This window comes from Lissotriton vulgaris, chromosome 9, assembly GCF_964263255.1.
Source record: "Lissotriton vulgaris chromosome 9, aLisVul1.2, whole genome shotgun sequence".
Taxonomy (NCBI): Eukaryota; Metazoa; Chordata; class Amphibia; order Caudata; family Salamandridae; genus Lissotriton; species Lissotriton vulgaris.
The window spans coordinates 434648448-434672291 of record NC_141697.1 but is presented as its reverse complement, the minus strand read 5'-3'; the positions used below and the strand labels follow the sequence as shown (position 1 = coordinate 434672291).

Here is a 23844-nt window from a genome sequence, read left to right as displayed (position 1 = left end):
TGAGTGTCATCAGCGTAGGAGATGATGTTGAGGTTGTGTTGGCGTGCGATGGCCGCGAGGGGGCTCATGTATATGTTGTATGTAGACGCCTGCTCCACCAGCCCGCGGCTGTCCTCCTTTAGAGGAGTCTCCCTCGATGAGGTTACCACCACGCTGGCCAAAATGAGAAGTGGATCCCCCCTGGACCCGGCACCCGTCAGATTCTTAAAAACCGTTTCTCCCAGTACCTCACCTACCATTAGGGATCTGATTAACACATCTCTTGCCCAAGGCATAGTGCCCTCCTCATGGAAGGGCGCAGTTGTCAAGGCCTTGCTGAAAAAGCCCAACCTAAACCCGGACGATATGGCCAACTATAGACCCATTTCGCTCCTTCCTTGCTTCAGCAAGGTGGCTGAGAAATTAGTCAACGTGCAACTCTCCCAATTCCTCGAGACGAATAAAATGTTACGTCAGTCACAAACCGGATTCCGGCCGGGCCACGGCACAGACACCGCACTCCTCTCCGTCATCGAGGAGGCTAGGTGTATCCTGGATTCAGGAGGATCAGTGGCAGTGATCCTCCTGGACCTCAGTGCCGCATTCGACACGGTGGACCACCGTGTCCTCCTCCATCGCCTGGCCAAGGCAGGAATTGTGGGAACCGCACATGCTTGGATCAAATCCTTCCTCTCGAGTCGCTCATTTCAGGTGTGGGACGGCAACTCCCGCTCAGACCCCTTCCGCTCACATGTGGTGTGCCCCAGGGGTCCTCGCTTAGTCCCACCCTGTTTAATGTCTACATGGCCCCGTTGGAGGATGTGGTTACCCCCTACGGGATAAAAATAGTCAATTATGCCGACGACACACAACTCGTCGTCTCTTTCCCAGCTGGACAATAACCCTGAAATCCTACTTAACTGCCTGCAAGACATACATACCTGGGTGTGCGAATCCTCGCTGAAGCTGAACGGGACAAAAACAGAAATCATGCTTCTGGGCAACAAATGGTCCTCCGTCCCTCCCTCAGTCTGGCCGGATTCCTTCGGTGACATCCCTACGCCCAAGACAGAAATTAAAACACTAGGCTTCTGGTTGGAGCAGGACCTCTCCTTGAAGACCCAGGCAGTTAAGACCGCGGGGACCTGCTTTGGCCTTCTCCGCTCAATTCGCAAGATCCTCCCCCTCCTGCCCCCCCTGTCCAGGAAACTTCTAGTTCAAGGGCTCATACTAGCACGTCTGGACTACGGCAACGCCGCATACCTCGGCGCTCCTGAAACCACCCTGGCCAAACTCCAGCGCGCACAAAATGCCGCGGCGAGACTCATCCTCAACCTTCCCCCCAGAGCCCATACCACACCGGGCCTTAAATCTCTGCACTGGCTTCCGGTCCGCCAGCGAGTGGAGTTTAAGGCCATGTGCATCACGCACAAACTCATCAATGGGGCTGGACCTGCCGCCCTCAAAGATATGATTACACCTTATAAAGCCCACAGAAACCTTCGCTCGGACAACGAACATCTGGCCACAGTCCCAAGATTCAAGAAGTCGCGTACCGGTGGACGCCGCTTCTCGGTTAAGCCCGCCTCTAAATGGAACGCCCTTCCTCGCCTGCTGCGTCTGAAACCAAGCCACGCACTTTTCCGCAAAAAACTCAAAACCCTCCTCTTCCCCAAATAGTTCCTGGTTTTCGCCTGTCCTGGATTTTACAGTCTTATAGCGCGGGGATGCCCTCGGGTCACCAGGCGCTCTACAAATCTCAAAATAAATAAATAAATAAGAGGGTGGGGCTGAGTGAAGATCCTTGTGGTACGCCACAGATGACTTCGGTGGCCTCTGACTTGAACGGTGGGAGGCGGACTCTCTGGGTTCTTCCGGCAAGGAATGAGGTGATCCAATCCAGTGCTTTTCCTTGGATTCCGATGTTATTGAGGCGTTGTAGAAGGGTGCTGTGGCAGACTGTGTCGAAGGCTGCGGAGAGGTCAAGGAGGATGAGGGCGACTGTGTCTCCATTGTCCAGTAGTGTTCGAATGTCGTCTGTTGCTGCGATGAGGGCGGTTTCAGTGCTGTGTTTGGCTCGGAAGCCGGACTGTGAAGAGTCGAGGGAGTTGTTGGTTTCGAGGAAGGCGGAGAGCTGGTTGTTGACTGCTTTCTCGATGACGTTGCCCGGGAATGGTAGGAGCGAAATGGGGCGGTAGTTTTTGTGTTCGGTGGGATCAGCTGTGGGTTTTTTCAGAAGGGCGCTGAGTTCGGCGTGTTTCCAGCTTTCCGGGAAGGTGGCGGATTTGAAGGAGCAGTTGATGACGTCTCGGAGATAGGGTGCTATGATGGAGTCTGCTTTGTTGAAGATGTGGTGAGGACATGGGTCTGTGGGGGATCCTGAGTGGATGGAGTTCATCAGGCGAATGGTTTCCTCGGTGGAGATTGGGTTCCAGTCATTAAGGATGTTCAGGGGGGGTGAGGGTACGGCAGAGGGTTGGGTGGGTTGGTCTCCGGGTTGGTTGTCGAAGCTGTTGTGGATGTCTGCGATTTTATCGTGGAAGAACGAAGCTAGGGAGTCGCAGAGGGTTTGAGAGGGAGTGATGTTGGAGTTGGCAGTGGGGTTGGTAAATTCTTTTACTATGTTGAATAGTTCCTTGCTGTTGTGAGCGTTGTTGTCTAGTTGGTCTTTGAATGCGGCTTTCTTGGCAGTCCGGATCAGTTGGTGGTGTATGCGGGTGGCGTTTTTGAAGGCGTTCCTGGTGCTGGTGTTTGGGTCTTTTTTCCAGGCTTTCTCAAGGGAGCGGCTGAGTTTCTTGGATTTCTTAAGATCATCGTTGAACCAGGGTTCTTCAAAGGTGCTAGGGTGTCGGCGCTGTTGGTTAGCCATTGAGTGAGTTTAATGGCTGCTTGGTTGGCGTTCAATGAGAGGGCAGGGGGCTTTTGAAGAAGTGCTGAGGAGATCTGGTTGATGGTGATTTTGTTAGTTTCTTCGCAGAGAAGGTTGAGGATGACTATGGGTTGTGGTCTTTTTGTAGACAAAGTGGACGCAGCTGTGGTCTGTCCAATGGAGAACTGAAGTGTGACTGAAGGAGATGTGTTTGCTAGATGTGAAGATAGGGTCGAGTGTGTGTCCTGCGTTGTGGGTGGGGGTGTTTACAAGTTGTTTGAGTCCGAGGTTGGCGAGATTGTCCAGAAGGGTGATGGAGTTGTTGTCGTTGTTCTTTTCTAGATGGAAATTGAGGTCTCCCAGTAGAATGTAGTCCTCGGAGGGGAGGGCGTGAGGGGTGATGAAGTCAGTGATGTCTTCACTGAATTGTGTGCGGGGTCCTGATGGCCTGTATAGGAGGGTGCCTCTGAGTGTGGTCTTGGGGTCGGTGTGGATCTGGAAGTGAAGGTGTTCGGCACTAGCGAGGTTGTCGTCTGAGCAGGTTGAGACACGGATGGTGTTCTTATGGACGATGGTGATGCCTCCTCCTTTTTGGATTGTGCGGTCTTTTCGGATTATCTTGTAGCCGTCCGGGATGGCTATGGTGATGTCCGGAGCTGAGGAGGCGTTCATCCAGGTTTCTGTCAGGAAGGCGACGTCTGGAGAGATGGTGTCTAGTAGATTCCAAAGGTCGATGGCGTGTCTGTGGACCGAACGGGTGTTGAGCAGGAAGCATTTTAGGTGGTTGGTGTCTGATCTGTTTGGTGGTAGTGGGTGTGGCGTGGGCCTTGGTGCTGTCATACTTGCAAGAGTAGCATGCGAAGGGTCCATGGGTGTGTCCAGGTGTGGCTCGGGCGCAGGTGGGGAGTCGCCCAGGGTTTAGTGCTAGGAGGGTGGTGGAGTCGTAAGTAATGCGGGAGGGGTGGGTGGGGCGAGGAACAGGGGGTCTGGCGCTGGGCGCGGTCAGCTGCGGGGTCTGTCTCTGGGTACGTCCCACGCCTCCCCAAATATCCAGGAGCCGGACCAACCCTCGCCCAGCTGTGTGAGTTTTATGAGGCCATGCACCTCGTATTTGGGCGGGCAGGCCCATCTAGAGCGCCACAGGGCCCCATAGATTTAGCGGGTACCCCCACTAGATTTCCGCTGATGGGTCTACTCTCTGCTTCAGTTGGACCCCCTGGATTCTGTGCTGGATCTGTACTGGCTCCAGTCAAGAGACTGCTACCTTTCCTTGAGCCAGTTCCAATGACGTTCCCTGCAGCGCTGAACCCATCATCATACCCAACTCTGATACAAAGCCAGGTCTACATCACCCAATGTGGACTCCAACAGCCGGAACTCATCTTTCCGGGATTGCCTTTTTTTTACATTCCCCTGTCAGGCATATGATTGGGGAGGATCTGAGGATCTTTATGACCACCAGAACCCCTTAGAAGAGGCCAGCAACAAGTAGTATGAGGAATGTCTTAACAGTGGTATTTCAGCTGGGAGTCTCCTCCACAGAACCTCTCTGTTACTAAATAGCTCACAAATGTCCTGCTCAGGCCATGGGCCAAACCTTGCAGAAGGGCTTCTGTGCACAGGACAATTGCCCACCACCATTGCCCTGCTCATAGGGTTCTGGCTGTCCCAGCATAACACCTCGGAGAGCCTAGTTGTCCAGGCCTCCAACTCCTAAGTCAGTACTGGCCCTTTCCCGACCACATTACTGCATAGGGAATCCAACAGGCTGGATACCTTTGGCAAGGGGATGTTCTGTTCTGCCAGTTTTGCCCTGTGGTAGGTGAACACCCCGTGCCTCTTGGGCCGATATACCTACACAATTTGGGATTTGATTTAAAAAGTGCTGTCCATGTCTCGGGGGAGCCCCGAACCATACTGACCCAAGCTATCCCTGATGGTAGGGATGTAGCAAAGTTCACCATTTGCTGCGAACTGGATATGATTGACTTGTGGGCAGAGCGATTGCACCTTTAGTGGCCTGCAGATGCCATGCTTGGCTCAGATCTACTGGCTTTTTGGGGGATGTCCAGACATATCTTATGGACATGCCCTTCGGTGGCACCCCCCTCTTCCGCTTTGAGACAGACTCTGCATTGGAGCGCTTTAAGGGCAGCCAGGCCACTTCCCGGTTGCTGAGTTTCTCCATGGCCCCACGCCAACCCCATTTTGCTTTCCGTCCCTTCCGTGGCTACAGTAGAGGCTATCAGACACATTTATTCCCACCCAGCCTCCAAAGCCCAGCCCTTTCGTGTCCACGGACATGCCTCCCACAAGTTGCATGGTACATGCAGCCAGAGGTCTACCCAGTCTGTCACACTGCCTTCTTTCCATCATGGGCAAGCAGTCAGCAGCAGGACCCGACATCACCTGCCCTGCTGGCATGCCATAACATTGGTAAAGTGAGTACTTAAAATTTTTCTGTGGGTTTACTCCATCCCTTTCTTAGAAACTTCCCCGCCCATGCCACCTTTCTCAGATTGGCTAGTGGAGGACCACCTCTTCCTGCCCCATCAGGAAATGCAAGTTCTTTTTGCCAAAGAAGTCTTTGAGAGGGTGCAGGCATTAGAAATAGGTTGTGATTGCTTTTCCCGCTACTTTCTGGTGACCAAGGAGGACGGATGCTGTTGCCCTATTTTGGAGTATGCACCAGAAAAAGCATTATCAAAGGTACGTTACTTCTTGTTCTTCACTATGGCTGTTAAGTCCAAATCTATCTCCCCGCTGCCAATTGGGCGCCAAAACATCTGTTTGCAGTCTTTCTTTTTTTAACAGAGTTTTATATAGCGCAAACTTGACCCGAAGGTATCGGGTATGAGAGGGCTTTACACGAGCATCAGTTGCGTTACATGAGGACACATTCATTTTTGTTAGGCACGGGGAGATTAAGTGAAGTGCCCAGAATCACAGGATGTTCAGCGTCATTGCTGAGACTCTAACCCGGTTCCCCAGATTCGAGTTTGACCGCCTTAGCCGTTAGGCCAACCTCTCTCAACAAAAAGTCTTATAGATTCACATCTTCCCTGAGCTCCAAAAACAAACTGTAACACACACACACACTTCTGGGCTTGTTGGGATAGTGCAGTCTTCAACATTCATAAAGAGGCTGGATCAGTTTGCACTATTTTGGCGGAGCCTAACCAGGCTGCAAGATATCCGCTCATTAGAGGGCTCTGCTGGCCGATTCATTATCCTTCATGAATCCTGCTGTTGGCTGCCTCATCCCTGTACCTACTTGTTGCCATGGCCCCGCTGGCCGGGGGGCGCTGTCACCGGCTAAGTTAAGTGGCCCCAGCCTCTTTCTTCGCACTGTGGCACAAGATCCCGGGCCACGGCCTACTGGTGCTGGAGTGCAGCCCGGACCTCGCAGACCCCCCTGCGGCCTTGGTGGTCGGCAGTGATTATCAGGTCCTGCCTCTCTGCTATGGTGTGCTGTGGGAGTGTGCCACTTGTACCCCGCTGATCTACTGGCCCCTGTGATCTGCGTGCCTGGGCGAGGTGCGGCCTATGGGACTGTTTTAAAGTGGTGGCACATGATATATGTGCAGCCGGCCTGCTTGGCAGTATAGATGTGAGGGCTCTGTGAGATGTGCAACATGATCTACCAAAGTAACATCCATAGACACTGCTGCAGTTCTATGAAGACATGAAAAGTCATGCAGAACAGAACATATTACATTATGAAGTTTTTGGATGACCAATTAGTTGCAGAAGATCATTTTCTCCTTCAGCAGGGAGGCCAGGTTACAAATAACCCCATCATCGCTTTGGCTGACATATGGCACTTGTCCTGGCAAAGATTAAAAGGCCTACTCATGAAACTCAGGAAGGATAGCAGATTTGACGTTCGTTCGGAATGCACTCGTTGAAGCCATATAGACAAGGAAGCATAAGTGGTGATGGTAGAACCTTATTCAGAGATCACTACCAGTTTTTAATTTTACGCATTATCAATTCATATCCCAGGATGTTTACCAAATGCCTAGCGGTGGTAGAGGCTTTGTCTTTTCTGAAATCAGTGGCTTGTAGGTAAGATCAACAATAAGATATTAGCCCCGTCTCTGGTACCCTGGGTTTTTGTGGATGCCATTTTATAGACGTATGCGACTTCCCCTTAAACCACACCTACTTTTGAGAATAATGAGTATGGTTTCCCCACCCCATTCTCATTTTTTTGGCTTTCAGATACGGGCTCTGGATATTTTCGTGTATGGATATTGGGGCTTGCCCTCAGATGCTTTAGAAGTACTTGTTGCCTTCCAGGCTTAAACAAACTATTCCTTTTCTTTTTGAGTGAAAGTGGAATGAAGAAGATGGCTCCCGTGATGAGATCTGCTTTATTATTATTTTTTCCGAGCTCCTAGATACAGCTTTACCCCCATTTGATTTTTGGAGATTTATATGGTTTCTCTTTTAAAAGGTAGTATGTTTGATTACAATGCCACAGGGCAAGTCCATATCCTTGTCATTATATGGTGTTTCGTAGTAACTTTGCCGTATGTGTAGATCTCTTTTTTTTCCCTGTGGAAGATTGAATTTGTCTGTAACATAGGTGTTACGAGAAGCTTGCAGTCCTAATAATAAATAGAGAAGACAGTATGAAAACGTAGATATGTATACCTGATTTTTTTCCTTTTATTTCTTACTTAGTGTATGGAAAACCTGTCTTGCAGTCTGGTTCAGCCACCTCATCACCACTACCTTTCCTTCATGGATCTTTGCCGTTACATACGCCACATCTTCAGAGCGAGAGCTCTGAAAAAGATCCAGAGCCAGATTCGGTTCCACCATCTGGTGAAAACAGCAATGTTGAGAACATTCCTCGTCCCCTCAGCCCTACGAAACTTACCCCCATTGTTCATTCTCCCATGCGGTATCAAAGTGATGCCGATCTTGAAGCCCTGCGGAGAAGGCTGGCTAACGCTCCAAGACCTTTGAAAAAGCGCAGTTCTATCACAGAACCAGAAGGCCCCAGTGGCCCCAACATACAGAAATTATTATATCAGCGCTTTAATACTCTTGCAGGAGGTATTGAGGCGCCTCCTTACTGTCAGGCAGGTAACCCCGAGGACTTTATGGGCATCTTAGCAGATGTTGATAATGGAAATACAAACACAAATGGCAATCTCGAAGAGGCAGTTTCTGTGCAACCTCCTGTACCTGTTCTTCTTCCGGAACCTGAGCCTCCATCAGATGCTAATGATAATCAGTTCCATCCCTTTAAAACGGAGGAATTGGCTAGTACCGAAACCATCAACAAGGACACGGAAATAAATGAAGACAGCAACAATAACCCTCCTGCTACACAGCCTGTTGATCAGTTACCCAGCCCTATTCCAGAGGTCGTCACTCCAATTGAAGATGAAGTTCCCCCTCCACCTGCTGTCCCTCTGCCAGCCCCAACAGTAAGTGTCTACCATTAGCTAGGAGCTAGTAGCTTGCATGGAGGAATAGTGAGTGAGGGCTTCAAAACCATTTTGTTTCGTTTTACAGATGTATGTGGGAATTGATGTTTCTCTACCGTTTCCTATGTGCAAAATTTTATTTTTTTATTTTTTTTGCAGCCCACAACGATCTGCATTAAAGAGAATTTGGTGTCCCTGGATAAATGTTACTAAAGATTGCTGTTACACTTGTTAAAGTTTTCGGAATGGTAGCACAACACACATTTGAGCTTTTGTGAAACATGATAGTCTATAGCATAATCTGCATTAAAGTGCATTTTCACTGCTACACAACGTTATTGCCATAGAGCAGCAAGCTACCTTTACGCCACAAAAACACTGCACAATGTGACTCTGTGTTGAACCAGAAAGACACTTTCTGCTGGAAAGATTCTGAAGCCCACTCATTGACAAGGCCAGCGATCCCCTAATGGTATTACATGCATATTTTGTCTTCAGCCTTTTGTGTGTCTAAGTGTAAAAAGTTAGGGCCTGGGCTTACATTAACTTTAAAAGCATATGCTTTGAATCTGTATTTAAATGACTGTTCAGCTAAGAAGCTTCATGCGGAACTCCTAGTGACACGTGTTACAATTACTCACAGGGAATAGTGTTTCCTCACCTGATAATATGAAAGGGTTGCAACATGGAAATAACTAACAAAACCTTCTCTTGTCAGTGTACTATTGGTCAGCTGTTTATTTTGTCATAGGTATTTTTTCTTTGGGGTGTGAAGTAAGTGCAGTATTCTTCTAGGATCATTTATTAGTTTTTAACATTATTTCTTGTATATTTGCTCTTATTAATTTATTCTGTGCGGGGCATAATAAGCCATTTCCAGCAATGTTTGTAGAAAATACTATAAACTGTTGAAGTGGGCATGTGAGTAAATAATATTAAATTTTTCAACAAGAGCGGTAGCTAAATAATATGAAATGTAACTAGTCTACCTGATGCTTTTCTAGTGAACCTTTACTATCGTTTTGTGCAGCCAAATAGAACCTCAAAAATAGTTTGCATTTCAAATACTGGTTCTGTTTGTTCATTCTAAAGGTTTCTGAAAGAAGATGGGCGTACCACTGAAAGCACTAAAGTACATTTGCTTAGCCATAGGGGAGAAGTTTTGGGGTGAGTGGATTGATAATTAGATCACGGGTAGGCTGCCATTTCCCTCTCTTGGAAATTAGTAGGAACTTGGATTCGGTTAAAGTGCAAATTTGTGCCACGGGCTTCTGAGGTTGGACTGATTGGTTTGTTAAGAAGTAGCCTGGTTTCATTAGGTTTGCACCTTTTTTCTAAATCTGTTTTTAACATATATAAAATGACACATTTTGTTTTATACTTTTATGGGAGCGCCAGTTTAGGAATCCTGTTTAGGAATCCCAATACTTGCACAAAAGTGTGAGAATGTTCTCCGACCAGTGACCAAAGCGAATTATGCATACACTGTAGAGTTTCCACACATAGTGCATAGTAAGATTCAGAACCATTCCAGCACCTTAAAAATGCATTTAAAATTGCATTTGGGGGTTTTGTGCATAAACTGATTTATAAATGAAATGTTATGACTAAATAGGCTAGACCTGAGAATGATATTTAAGCTGAAGTCTTGTGACGATTTGACCAATCAGTTTTTGCCACACACCATTTTGGATGCTGTATATGTATCATTACATGTGTAGGATTTACGATCAGGGCAGTAACAAAGTTCTCTAGATTGAACAAGATTAAAAAATAGTTGGTGATGGGTAGGTGTTAAGGTGGATCTTTTCTGGGTGGCACTCAGGGTGACAGTGGGAGCTAAAAGATCCCTTACCAATGACCAAGGAGGTGCAGCTTGAAGAGTTGAGACTTCATTATTTCTGGAAAAGTAGGAGAAATTGAGAACGTTTGAGATTTGGGGATTTGTTATTTAAGATCCAGACCGCGTGGCTTGGAGAAGATATGCAGTTGGTTGCTTCCATTTATTTTGAATTTCTTTATATTGGATTCGGCACAGTGCTGGCTCCTGGGGATGCTCAGTTGTTCTGCTCAGAAGGGCCATGTTTGTTGATGATTTAGCTGGGCTTGAACATTAAATTGGCTTAGAGCCCTAGGCAGTATAGGTGTTTTAGAATTGAGCTCTGATTTAATTTCCTATTGATGATACAACGTAGAGTGTTGAGGGCATTCTTTGGTGGAGTCAAGAAGGCAGCTAATAATTCAATTTTTGCCTTCTAAGTGGGGACGTGGGCTTGAATTATGGTTCTGAAGTTCTCTTTGATAGGTATTACTTGACATATGTGGTAGTGAGAGTTGGCACCAGCCAGTCTTTATTTGTCAGTGTGGTGGATTTATTTATTTTTTAAACTATTTTTATTGAATTAAAGAGTCATCAATACAATACTATCACAATATTTAAGGATCACTTAATACATACAGTTGTTATTGTTACATAATATGCGCCAACCAACTAGGGGGTCCCCGAGACGGGTCCGTTCCATTGCCATATCCGCTGTTGGAGAACTGCAGATTTCACCTCTAAAGTTGTTCCACCCTCGCCATTTCTTGTTCCATTTTTTAGGGAAGCCTCTTAGTTTATAGACCTCTTTCTCTGCAATCATGCACTTGTCCTTTTCTGCCACCAATCCGATTGTCAATGGACTCATATGTTGGATCCCCACTGTATCCCAATCGCCCTCTTCACAAGCAGGTACCCCAATGCAATCCATTGCTGCTCTATGTCCGTTAAGTCGGTGGCCTCCCAAATATTCAAGAGCCCCAGCCGAGGTGATAGTGAAATCTGTTTACCTAGCGTATCTTTCATTTTGTTGGTCGCCCTCTCCCACAGGGGCTGTGTATGTGGACAGTCCCACAGGATGTGGTAGAATGTACCTATCAGACCACATCTCCTTCGGCATAATTCATCAGGACTCTACCGATCTTGGCCAGGAGTACTCCGGACATGTAGGATCCATGTAATATTTTCAGCTGTATCAGGCGAAAACTGTGATTTATTGCCGTCTCCCTGGGGGACATCAGCGCAGTCTGCCAGTCCTCATCGTCCAGTTGACCCTCGTCGGATTGTCAATGTTCTCATAGGACCTGAAAAGTGTCAGGCAGAATGTTGCATAATTTAAGATATGTGCATGATATGGCTTTCGTCAGAAGTGGCTCAGATAGCAATCTGTCCACCAGGGGGGATGAGTCGGGGACGGAGGGAAGATCTGGAACTTGTGTGAGGATAGCATGTCTGATCTGTGAATAGCAGAACATTTCCTCCTGTGCGAGAGCATACTTCTGTTGTAAGTCTAGAAAGGTGATAAGTTTCCCTTTGCTGACTAAATCCCCCAAAGTATTGATGCCCATGATGTTCCACTTATCAAATCCTGCATGGAAGCAAAGGGAGCCCAACTTCTGTGAGGACCCCATCAGCGTAGCTTTTGTGAATTTGTCAGCCCACCCCAAACGTTTATAAGCTCTGTGCCATATGGCTACTGATTGTGCCATCGGTCCCAGATAACGGATTTTACGCATCTTGCTGTAAAGTGTGCCCAAATACCATTCCCGACCCGTCTGGTAACGCTCAAGGTGGAAGGCCGGATTGGTAGGGGTACCGTGGATCCATTGGTTTATGGCCTCTAGCTGTGAAGCCCAATAGTAAAGACGTAAGTCTAGAAGAGCAATTTCCCCATCATACCACCCCTTTGTGAGCTTTTGGAGAGCTATACGGGGTGCCCATCCATCCCAAAGTAAGAAACGAAGTTCCCCTTCCAGTGTATTAAAACAGGAGTCTATCGGGAAGGGTCAATTTTGGAGTACATATAAGAATCTAGGAAACGCCAGCATCTTAAATAAGGTAGCTCTGCCGAGGAGGGACAAGGGCAATGATCTACAGTGTGTAACATCTTCTTGTAATCTTTTTAGAGGGCCCAAGAGATTGTGTTCATATAACAATTTAGGATCTGGTGTGATAAAGATGCCGAGGAATTTAAAGCCCTCAGAGGCCAGTTTAATAGAGTAGCCAAGTGGCAGGCGGGGTGGTGGACCATGTAGTACATATAAAACCGACTTGGGCCAGTTAATGGAATAGCCATCATATTTCCCGAAATTAGTAATGACGTTGAGCAAGCTGTTTATGGAGGCTCGAGGGGAAGCCAAATAAATGAGGATGTCATCGGCATATGTTCTGCTTTCAAGGAGCCAAAACTGAGACCAGAGATGGGCACGCGCAGCCTGCCGGAATCGGATCAGGTCGCGCACGCGTTCACCATCTCCTGTCTCCCTTGAAAGCCTCCCAACACACACAGCCACACTTCCCCCTGCTTTCGCGCACGCACGCACATACACACACACACACACACTGAGACACACACATGCATGCACACACACGAGCGCACACATACAGACACACGCCACCCCCCGCCGCCCACACACACACGAGCGCTCAGAGACACCCCCCACCCCCTCCCCCGCCGCCACCCCCAGTAGAACTCACCCCATCGGCGCAACTCCGGACTTCTACAGCCTCCGCGGGGCTCTCCCTCGGGCATGGGAGCCCTGCGTCACCACTGCTCCTCTGGCCAGCCACTCCGTGGGCGCGGGCTTCCAGCAGAAAATGGAAGTTCCGCCCCATGACCGGTTTCGGAAGTGCACGCGCACGTCTTGTTTTCCTTGTTTGTGTTTTCTGAAGGGAGTGTCGCAGATTGACTTGTATAGAGCATGGCTCAGCCTATCGGCATGCGCAGTCTCTGGTAAGCACTCCTTTTTGGGCAGTCTGAACTAAAGTTTATTCGACTTAGCCGTAGCGTCTCGAAACTTTCAGACGGTTGCTTTTATTTAATCAGAGATTGCTTGCTGAACTAGTAGATGCTAAAAAAAAAATCGCTTTTGAATGCAGCCTTTAATTGGGGCTTGTAAACATAGTTCTCCTTCTATTATGCGCTGAATCGAGAAATGCTGTGTTCCGCCAGGAGGGTTAAGTGACATGATTGCTTTAACATCTTTCGGGACTGCAACCAAATGATGATAAAACCTTACGCTGATCACTTAAAACTGACGTGTGTTGCTCGTCTCCGTTAAAAACACGGATTTGATTACGACTTTGTCTCCTACAGGGGTAGACTTTTGGACGAAATGAAACACAAGATCAGTGAAGGCTGAAATGCAAGTAATTCTTAGCTCTTTATTATGGAGGGTGTGAGGATTGCCCGCCCTAACATATAACCTGTCCTCTAATGCCAAATTATGGCCTGTGACCCGGGGCAGTGAAGGGTGGTACAACGCGTGTGAAGTAGGGCAAAGTGAAATGATGGTTTAAACATCTTTCGGGACAGACAACCAAATGGTGATAAAACTTAACGCTGATCACTTTGCCCCCCACCCCGGGTCCAGGTAACACATCATACTATGCATGTCGTAATTATGGGTGGTAATGAAGTAGGTATTTCTAGGGCATTTCGCGTGAGCAGTGCATACTGAGTGAATATTTTAGTGTGAACAACTGCCGTCGCTTTCCTAGTCTGTATTTTCTGAGCACGGTTAGTCTGTCACTGAATACTTCAGCGAAGAAATGAGCTGTACTCTATTGTAACTCCCCCCCTTAAAACAGGGTGGTGGGGGCAAACGGGTCTACTAAAGATAAACATATAATTCTCTGATGCTTGTCTCAGTGGTTCGTAAATTTGGTGCTGTCGGTATTTCATACTTATGGGGGCATTTAGGCTTCTCTGGCTACAACTGTTACTGTGCCCTGTGTTGACCTAAACGTGGATAGCATTGGCCTGTGGCTAGGCAAGCCTCAAAAATAAATTCATGGAAAAGTGACATTTATCCCCATTACATTATGAGGTGTTTTAGGTTTCCGAAGGTGAACTGAGCCTAATGTAACATAGTTGCTTAATGGTACCAGTGCAGAACAACTGTTGATCCCAGATCTGCAGCAGCCATAAAAGCTTGGTTTATTAAATTAAATCCCATCCGTAGGTTTTACACCTAGAGTAAATAAAGGGGCAGTGTTTAGCGTCTCGCTAGGTTGCTCCTTCATCCCGACTAGACTTTTGAGGCCAGCCCCAGAATTGGCATGTTCATACTGTGTAGCAACACCATTTATAATTGGCTATTAAGCGCATCGGAATATCCTTGGCAGATGTCCGATTGACGAGATATTTGCACTCTGTAATACTCATGGGCATTTACCCAGTTGCTAGTATTGGTCGTTAATAATTCATAAGGTATCGCAGCTCTGTGCAGCCTCATTTGAACCACGTTTTTCCTGCGTACATCCCGGATCTGCAGCAGCCATAAGCATTGTTTATTAAATTGAACCCCATCCGTAGATTTTTTTACAGCAATAAAGATGCGGTGTTTAGCGCTTAACTTTTGCTAGGTAGCTCCTTCACCTAGACAAGATTTTTAAGGCAAGCTCAAATTGGCAATTTATACTGTATATATGTTGTGTATCAACTTTAATTGGCTCTTCAGCACCTCTGAATATCCTTTAAACGAGCTTCGTGTTTATGGGGTTATGAGACGCTTTGCAAGTATAAGCGCCAGGTCTGCGAATCGCGCCTGTACTTTATATCCCTTGGGTGTGGGTAAAACCCCAGTAGACAGCTCTTTGCTGTGTTCCATGTTTGCCTGCCCACCAATTTCCCCAGTGCTTGTGCTATTTGCGTTTAGTATGAGGACAGTGCAGGACATGCCCACATCATCTGGATGAAGTCTGCATCTGCCTATACACATCGGGGACGATTATCTGCCACAGTGGGGAACATCTTGTGCAAGCGATGCGTTGTAAGGTATGCCTATTGCATGATCATATATTGAATGAATTTAAAGCGTGAATTGCGTGAGACTGCTGTTGGGTACGCAAGAAAGGCATTCCCATGCTTTATCTATTAGGGCCTCTCCTAAATCTTCATCCCTCTTCATCCGCAGCATGTTTAGGGGTGAGGGTACATTTGCCCTTATGCTTATGCAGAGCCATTTTGTTAAGTGTCTCCCTGTTCTCTTCAAGTGTAGCATGTGTACTAGTTCATGTGTTGGAGGTTTCAGTCCCTCCGGGCCCTGTTCCTCCTGATGTATCGGGTTATGCTGGCATGCGGTAGTAATAGCGTGTTGGGCAGGCCCTGAGCTTGAATAAAGTCTGCGGGAGACAGTAGGGTGCCGGTATTAAATAATGCTCTGACGGGGGTCACTCCCTCTCTCTTCCAAGCAGCCAGCTGGTGCCGTTATGTGACTCCTGCTTGGGTAGAGAGTCCCAGTAATGAGACATTAGGCGCATATGGTATCCTTGGTGCGGTGTGTTTAAGCGCTTGTTGCCAGTAATGTAGTGCCGGTTGTAGTAATGGTGATGATGTGCCCATGTTCGATCACCCAATGTGTAATAAGGAGTGCAGAGCCCCTCCTGCAATCAATCTAGGTGTGAATGCAATTTCATGTAGGTTGCGCCTCACCAACCAGTACGAAAGCCATTGCAGTTGGCTTGCTAGGCAGTAAGCCCTACCGTCTGGGACCCCAATCCCCTGGAACTGGTCGGTAACTGAAGCTTCTTTAGGCTAACCCTGCACCTCCCTGTGCCCCATACTAGTTTTCTTCTTGCCTTACTCTCCATCCTTTTCTTGTTGTCTTTTTTTCTCTTGCCTTCTATCCTCTTTCTCCATTCTGATTTCCTTATTTGTCTCTAAATGCCTTTCTCTGTCATTCTTTTTTCTTCTTTTCCTTTCATTCATTAATTTCACTGGTTAATTTTTTCTTCCTTTCATTTTCTTCTCATGTATCTTTTTCCTTCACCACCTTTCTTTTGCTCCTTTCTCTATCTATTTATCCTCATTTATTTCTTCTATTTTCATATCCTATCTTTCTCTGCCTTATTTTTCTTTCTTTCTCTTTTACATTTTTTCTGCACTCTGTCATCCTTCCCTCTTTCTCTCCTCTTCTAATTTTTCTCTCACATTCTCTATCTCTATTTATTTCTCGCTCTTTCTCACTTTTGCTGTCTTAGAGCAAAGGGGCAAAAACTGATCCTCAGGGACCTCAAATGTACACCTTTTGCAGTACAGCTCATGTGTCTTTAATGCTGTGTGCTGCTTGTAGCAGGAATAGGGGACTCTAGGGGCAGTACCCCACGCCCTCCCTCTATCTATCCATTGCCCTCCCTCTATCTATCCATCGCCCTCCCTATATCTATCGCACTCTATCTATCTATCGCATCACCACAGCATCACGCAGCACCACCATAGAATCACTCAGGGGCACCACAAAATCACTCAGGGGCACCACAACATCACTATGCGCTACCACAGCATCACTGAACGCCACAGCATCACTCGTCGCCACCACAACATCAATTTGTGCAACCATTCAACAACAACTAGTTCAAATATGTTCTCTCAATGTTTAAAGCTTTATTACAAATGTCACAAAAAGATGTTAATATTTCACTTCTGTTCTTAGATTTTCGTCACAATAAAATACACTGAACATAATCTTCACAAAAGTTATTTACAAAAGTTTAAGCTATTGCCATTATAAATCACAATAACTTTTATTTAAGTATTATTTATTTAAAAAAATTAAGACCTTGTTACTTGTAAGATCAATACATCTAAGTCACGTAAATACAACGCATATTGCATTACAAATGCTATAGGTGTCACATTTGCGAAAGTTAAAACTATTGGCATTGTAAATGACAAAACTATTAATTTCGCTATTTTCAAAACCAACACATAAATAAAATATTTGTCATTTACAATACCAATAGCTCAAACTTTCCTAATGTAGACCTATATGCATTGCAAATGCTTGTTAGTTCTGCTGGAGAAACTGTCCTCATTTAAATGTCTTTAAAGATGATTTGTGTAAGGAACGTGTTTTCCTTGAGTATTTTTATGATGGTCAGGTGAAGTATATCCTCCTCCTAGGTGAATGCATTCAAAGCTCCGAGGGTGGCCTCCAGGTCTACAGTTGAGTAGCTTGAAGGTGGACCATATGGGTATGGTACATGGTGGGATTTGTGACAGATGGTAATTTGTTTGGTGCTTTATCTAGGATGCCTTTACACAAAGCATAAGTTGATGGTGTTGCATTTTTCAGCTCAGCTGGGTGTTTGGCATTTCTGGCAAGGGTGTAATACAGTGTGGACTGGAGCTGAATAGGATTACCGATTTTTGTGAGGTAAGATTTGTAGTAGAGGGCTATGGCCTCAGTGATGAGCTTACTGCGTGTGTATCACATTTTACGACTCTGCCAGGTAATTTGTGGCTTGTACTTTGCTGCTGATGGACATTTTGCGGACAGTGATTTCTTAATGTACCAGGAATAGAAGGGTTTCAGTTTTGCGGATAGTCCTTTCATTGGGGCATGAGTGAATGAGTTGCCATTGACTCTTGGTTGCATGGTAATTGATAAAACGAGTACGTTTTGCTGAAATGTGTCAGCAGGAAAACGTTCTAAGATGCATTTATAGTGTTTCACAGGTTTTGACTGGCTGTGATGGGTAGTCAAGGACTGGAGGCCAGCGATGACCTTGCTAGTTATATGTTGATAGTGGTTGATACCCACTCAAATGTTATGAAGATAATTATGTGGAGAGCATTGAAGAAATGAGTGTTTGCCCATTGATTTACTGCAATGTGAGTGTGTTCTGAAGTGTAAAGGCACTATTTAGGAGAGGCTTCCCTTACCCTTCTAGCCCTGAGAGAATTCAGGACAATGTAGTACACCTTGGCCTACAGTTTTATTTTGTCTAAGAGGTTGATGTACTTTAGGTAGATATTGTTAATTGGTTTGTTTGTGGTGAGGTTAGTGATCTTCTAGGCAAAGATGGTGTTATTTCTTGGAGGAATCTAGATTAGGTTGAATATAGTTGTTTGGAAGGGGGTGGTTGGGGAGTAGCTTGTGAAGAGTCTGGTGGAAGTGAAGTTTCCTAGCTCGTGGTGAGTGTAGGGTCATGATTAGGGCTCCCGGTTTTATGGTATATTTTTTTTTAACATTTCCGTCTGTATTTGTCCATATCTATTTTTTGCCCACCTTTTTGGCACTTTTTCATATTTATTTTGTGTTTTGAGAATAAATGGAGAAGTAAAATTGTATATTTTCACATTTATTTAACTGATAAACATGCACTTATACTTTGATACCTGCCATGTTTTAGTTATTTAACCTGCCAAATACATCAAAACACTACCGGCCACATGCATCATTGCACCCGTTTGCGATTCCTAAATTGCGAAAATTAAGCAATCGCAATTTAGAAATCGCAAACGGCAATGCATGAACAATTCGCATTTATTTTTGCGATTCAGTATTTTTCCTTAATTGCGATTCACAATTTGTGAATCGCAATTAAGGAAAACCCTTCCCATTGATTCCCATGGGCCAAAAGGCCCATAGGAATGAATGGGAAGGCATTCATTGCGAATTTCAAATTGCGAATCTCAAAATGTGAATGCAATTTCAAGGGTGCAGGGGGGGTCCAAAGAACCCCTCCCTGCACCCCTGAAATGTAACTTTAAATGCAATTTACACACACACATGCCCCAAGGGCATGTGTGTGTGTGTGTAAATTAAAACTTTCAAAAATGCAATTTGTGCATATTTGAAAGTTTTCGGTAAATTAGCATGAAGTTCAACTTCATGCTAATTTACCACTTCCAAATTGCGAATTCGCAATTGAAAAATGATCATGCATTGCATTTAAGAAATCTGAAATTGCGATTTCTTAAATGCAATTGCAATTTTAGAAATCGCAACATTGTTGCGATTCCTAAAATTGCGAAATCCATGATGCATCCAAATTAGTCAATTGCATTTGCAAACGGACGAAAATTGCGATTCGCACCGTTTGCGAATGCAATTGACTTTGATGCATGTGGGCATTAATCCCCAGGTAAGTATTAGCATTGCATACAAATGTTTATTAACATATTCCTTTATTAAAGGAAATGTAATGTTGTTTTTTAAACTCTCCATGATGTCTAACTGTCAACTGTTAGCCTAGAATTCATGAAGGACAGCATAGAAAGTCACGAACAAAAAGCACAATTTTCTGTATTTTTCCGCTTTTACAAATAAATACAGATAGATGCAGACAGAAAACATTGCATTTCCTATCTGTAAAAATCAGTACAAATGGAAAACTGGGAGCCTTAACCATGATTGACACATTCTTCATCCTGGTTAGTGTTTGTAGTGGATGTGCTCAGTAATGTGCAGGATTTGCATGAATGTAAGCGTGAACCATGTTTCAATGATTATCAGTGCATGTAAAGTGTGGTGGTTATGTTTCTTCAGATAACAGTGTGACAAACTATAGAGTTAAGGTTGCTGAGTGTGAGGTGTTTTTTTGGTACTGGTTTGTGTGTTCAGATAAACGAGATATGAATGAGGCTGGTGAAGGTAGGATTTAGTACTGATATGGTATGTTTGAGTGTTCGTCACAAAATATTAGAGGTCTGCTGGGTATCAGTTACTTGATGATTAATTAGCTGTTATGCGAGAGGCTTAAGTTTACCTTTTGCTTTTTATTGTCCCCAACAGCATCAAGCAGATTCACTCTTATTTGTTCATTTGGTCTTTTATTGCACGAGTGAGGATTCCTTTGGCGACTGGAAGAAGGGGAATATCCAGAATTTTCAATGAGTCCTGGTTAGATTGGACTGTGGTGGTAGATGGGAGGGTATATGACTGCCCACAGTTTGCTTCGTCTGGTGGGCAGGCTCTTCTAGAACTTAACTTTTCCTTATTGGTAGAAAAGAGAAGCTCAGACTTTAGATGGTGCTTCCGGAAGGTGAAGAAATTGTATGAGCTTAGCTGCTGCTGGCTTCTGGGTGGTAGGTGGTAGGACAGTGTGGTGTTTAGTGAATTTAACCTTCTCCTCTGCAGACATCATGGGATGACGAAAAGCTAGGTTATGCCTCTAGAGAGCAGCAATTAATGCTGCGTCACAAATATGCACATACAGTTTGTGTTTACCTTGTGAAGTGTACCTTATGAGGAAACTTATTATTAATAAGAGCATTATGTCTCCCCCCCCATTGTTTAAATGTGCCCATATGTATCAAGGCCCCATAATGAAAAAAACACATCTTCTTACAAGATTAGTTTTAATCTCAAGTGGTGTTTGAGTTTAGTTGTTTGTGTGCAACTTGATCATTGTGTCACTGTGTGTTTGTATTTTTAACATAGCCTAAACGCACCAATCTGAAGAAACCGAACTCTGAACGCACTGGCCATGGGCTCAGGGTAAAGTTTAACCCTCTGGCCCTCCTCCTCGATGCTTCCTTGGAAGGTGAATTTGACTTGGTACAAAGAATCATCTACGAGGTAAATAAGGCAATGTAGCCTTAATATGTTGTTGTTGTTTTGGCATGGATTGAACCGCTAGCTGTAACTCTGGATATATTCTCATTAGGTGGATGATCCAAGCAAACCCAACGATGAAGGTATCACTCCACTCCATAATGCAGTGTGTGCTGGCCATCACCATATTGTCAAATTCTTGTTAGATTTTGGAGTCAATGTGAATGCTGCTGACAGTGATGGATGGTAAGTGTGTTGGCTTTTCGTGTTTTTAATCTACTTGAAAGCTTTTGCTTAGTAGAGCACTTGAGGCTATTGGATTCTTTTCCAGGCTAAATATCAGAACCATAGTTAAAAAAGCAAAAATCTTATCATTGTTTGTCTTCAATTCCAAGACTTTCCATATTGTTCAGTAATTTTGTTTATACGTAGAATGTAATCACATGATCCCTTCCAGGTATAGGCTTGTGAGACAAAATCAAGAAACGGAAACTACATTAGGTTTTGCTTTGTGTTGTGATAAAGGGCCTGATTTAGATCTTGGTGGACGGGTTACTCTGTCACAACGGTGATGGATATCCCGTACTCCAAAATATAAATCCCGTTATAGCCAATAGAATTTATATTTCAGCAGACAGGGTATCAGTCAGCGTTGTGACTGAGTAACCAGTCTGCCAAGATATGAATCATTCAGAAAAGGGGGTGGTGATGGACAGAGTATCTGAATTAAGCAGAATACTACTACCCAGTCAACAGATCAGGGCTTGATCCATCACCGTTTTTTAGCTCACTGCACCATCCCAGCTCAGAACCTGGCTACATGCAAATTAGTCTGTCCCTAACCCAGTGCATCATGGGAACAGGGCAGACCAAACTACCAAGCCAATTATTTTACTTGAAAGGAAACAAGCTTCCGGGGACCGGTTTCTGGCATTACAGCCGTCTTTGGCCCGGTTTGCTTGAATCCTGATGGTGCAGTGAGCAAGGGACTCACATCTGAGCATACCCTTCCACACTTGTGGTGGACAAAACGATTCAGAAAAGGGGGTGGTGATGGACAGAGTATCTGAATTAAGCAGAATACTACTACCCAGTCAACAGATCAGGGCTTGATCCATCACCGTTTTTTAGCTCACTGCACCATCCCAGCTCAGAACCTGGCTACATACAAATTGGTCTGTCCCTGGCCCAGTGCATCATGGGAACAGGGCAGACCAAACCACCAAGCCGATTCTTTTACTGGAAAGGAAACAAGCTTCCGGGGACCGGTTTCTGGCATTACAGCCGTCTTCGGCCCGGCTTGCTTGAATCCTGATGGTGCAGTGAGCAAGGGACTCACATCTGAGCATACCCTTCCACGCTTGTGGTGGACAAAACGATTCAGAAAAAGGGGTGGTGATGGACAGAGTATCTGAATTAAGCAGAATACTACTACCCAGTCAACAGATCAGGGCTTGATCCATCACCGGGTAGGAGTGTTCTGCTTAATTCAGATACTCTGTCCATCACCACCCCCTTTTCTGAATCGTTTTGTCCACCACAAGTGTGGAAGGGTATGCTCAGGCATGAGTCCCTTGCTCACTGCACCATCAGGATTCAAGCAAGCCGGGCCGAAGACGGCTGTAATGCCAGAAACCGGTCCCCGGAAGCTTGTTTCCTTTCCAGTAAAAGAATTGGCTTGGTAGTTTGGTCTGCCCTGTTCCCATGATGCACTGGGCCAGGGACAGACTAATTTGCATGCAGCCAGGTTCTGAGCTGGGATGGTGCAGTGAGCTAAAAAACGGTGATGGATCAAGCCCTGATCTGTTGACTGGGTAGGAGTGTTCTGCTTAATTCAGATACTCTGTCCATCACCACCCACTTTTCTGAAAGATCTGAATCAGGCCCAAAGTCTTGTGCATTTAGTTTGAGAATGCTTATAAGGAGCTGCTGCAGGAATAGATCAAACTATGCAGTGCTGCTTTTTCCAATGGAAGTGTTCAGTGCACACACACTCCTTTATTTGAGCTTCCTCTTATCCAGAAGACTTAATATTTATCCATGAGGTATTTGGTGAGATCAAACCGTGACACATCCTTACACAGGGCAGACATGCATTAAAGTGTTCACATGTTCCTTTTAAGACATAAAGCAACCATTTCCCAATTTTTTATTTAGATTGTTTTAAACCGGTTACATGTTGTCATATAGTCACTTCAAATATAATGGTTAATGACTTTCAATCTATGTGTCTTCTTTTTGGATGCTGCCTTCCTGGTAGGAAGTGGCCTTCATCTGCCAATGGAATTGAATTTTAAAAAATGGGAGGTCCGTTCATTTTAAAATGTTTCAGTCCCAATGGGAAATGAGGCCTCTGACTGGGGCTGTTAGGCTACGCCAGTGCCATTTATATGTGAGTGATCCTTGGCTTGTGATTCACTCTGTCTAAGCCATAGTGACATTTAAGAGGAATATCTGGTACTTGAATAAGCTCATTTCCTGACAAGTTGCTGCATCTGAAAGACTTACAGGATTTGAATGATGGGTTTTAGGGGAAGTTTTTGTCTCGGGTATGAGAACATGAGTAGTTATGAAACGTGACAGATTGAAAGTATTATGGCCGACAACTTGCATAGCAAGTAAAGCTTCTCACACTGCTCACCAGTATACATCATATATACTCAGGAAGGTGACAGGAGTTCAGACTGTGCCCTTTCGATGGGTGTTCAGGGTTTTCTGTTGAAGCTAATAAGTACTGGTGGTATGCCATTAATAGTGCATCAACTCTCCTGAAAAGTCCAATAACAGTAGCATTAAAGGTATAGGAGGCCACTTGGAAGTGTTGCTCTCTTCTCACTGCTTACCAATGTACATTATACCTATTTAGGAGGATTGAAGGAAACTCGCAACCTATGGCCAATTTATCACACCCCTGCTTCTGAGACTGCGAACAAAGAGTGATACTCTCTTCACACAGTCATACAAAACAATACTCTCACTCAACATCTCTTCATTCTCGTAACAATACTGTTTAGCTATAAACGGTCAGTCAATTTTTACCCATGAGTATCTGCGCTTAGAAGGTGCACACATTTTTATGATTGTCCTGAATTAAGGTATGTACAATTGCAAAATATATTTTGATTTATTGCAATGTAAGTGCACACATATGCACTGTAACTTCTAATGTCCTTGGCATGTGCATGTTCTAAAGAGGATTTGATCCCTTTCTTATATGAATGTTATGTT

The 23844-nt window shown here is 45.2% G+C and overlaps 1 protein-coding gene and 2 non-coding genes across 6 annotated transcripts in view; all 3 read left to right on the top strand.

Moving 5' to 3' along the window:
* PPP1R13B (protein phosphatase 1 regulatory subunit 13B) overlaps nt 1-23844 on the top strand; it is a 427185-nt gene that overhangs the window by 326938 nt on the left and 76403 nt on the right. For all 4 annotated transcript variants that reach the window (XM_086937879.1, XM_086937878.1, XM_086937880.1 and 1 more), the window contains 3 exons: nt 7538-8292; nt 20503-20640; nt 20729-20862. In XM_086937879.1, coding sequence (XP_086794005.1) covers nt 7538-8292; nt 20503-20640; nt 20729-20862 — 1027 coding nt within the window. The remainder of the gene's footprint in view (nt 1-7537; nt 8293-20502; nt 20641-20728; nt 20863-23844) is intronic.
* Nucleotides 13291-13361, top strand: LOC147690245 (small nucleolar RNA SNORD2). The gene has a single exon (XR_015300284.1). It is a non-coding gene; the product is annotated as a small nucleolar RNA SNORD2 (small nucleolar RNA).
* LOC147690244 (small nucleolar RNA SNORD2) lies at nt 13612-13683 on the top strand. The gene has a single exon (XR_015300283.1). It is a non-coding gene; the product is annotated as a small nucleolar RNA SNORD2 (small nucleolar RNA).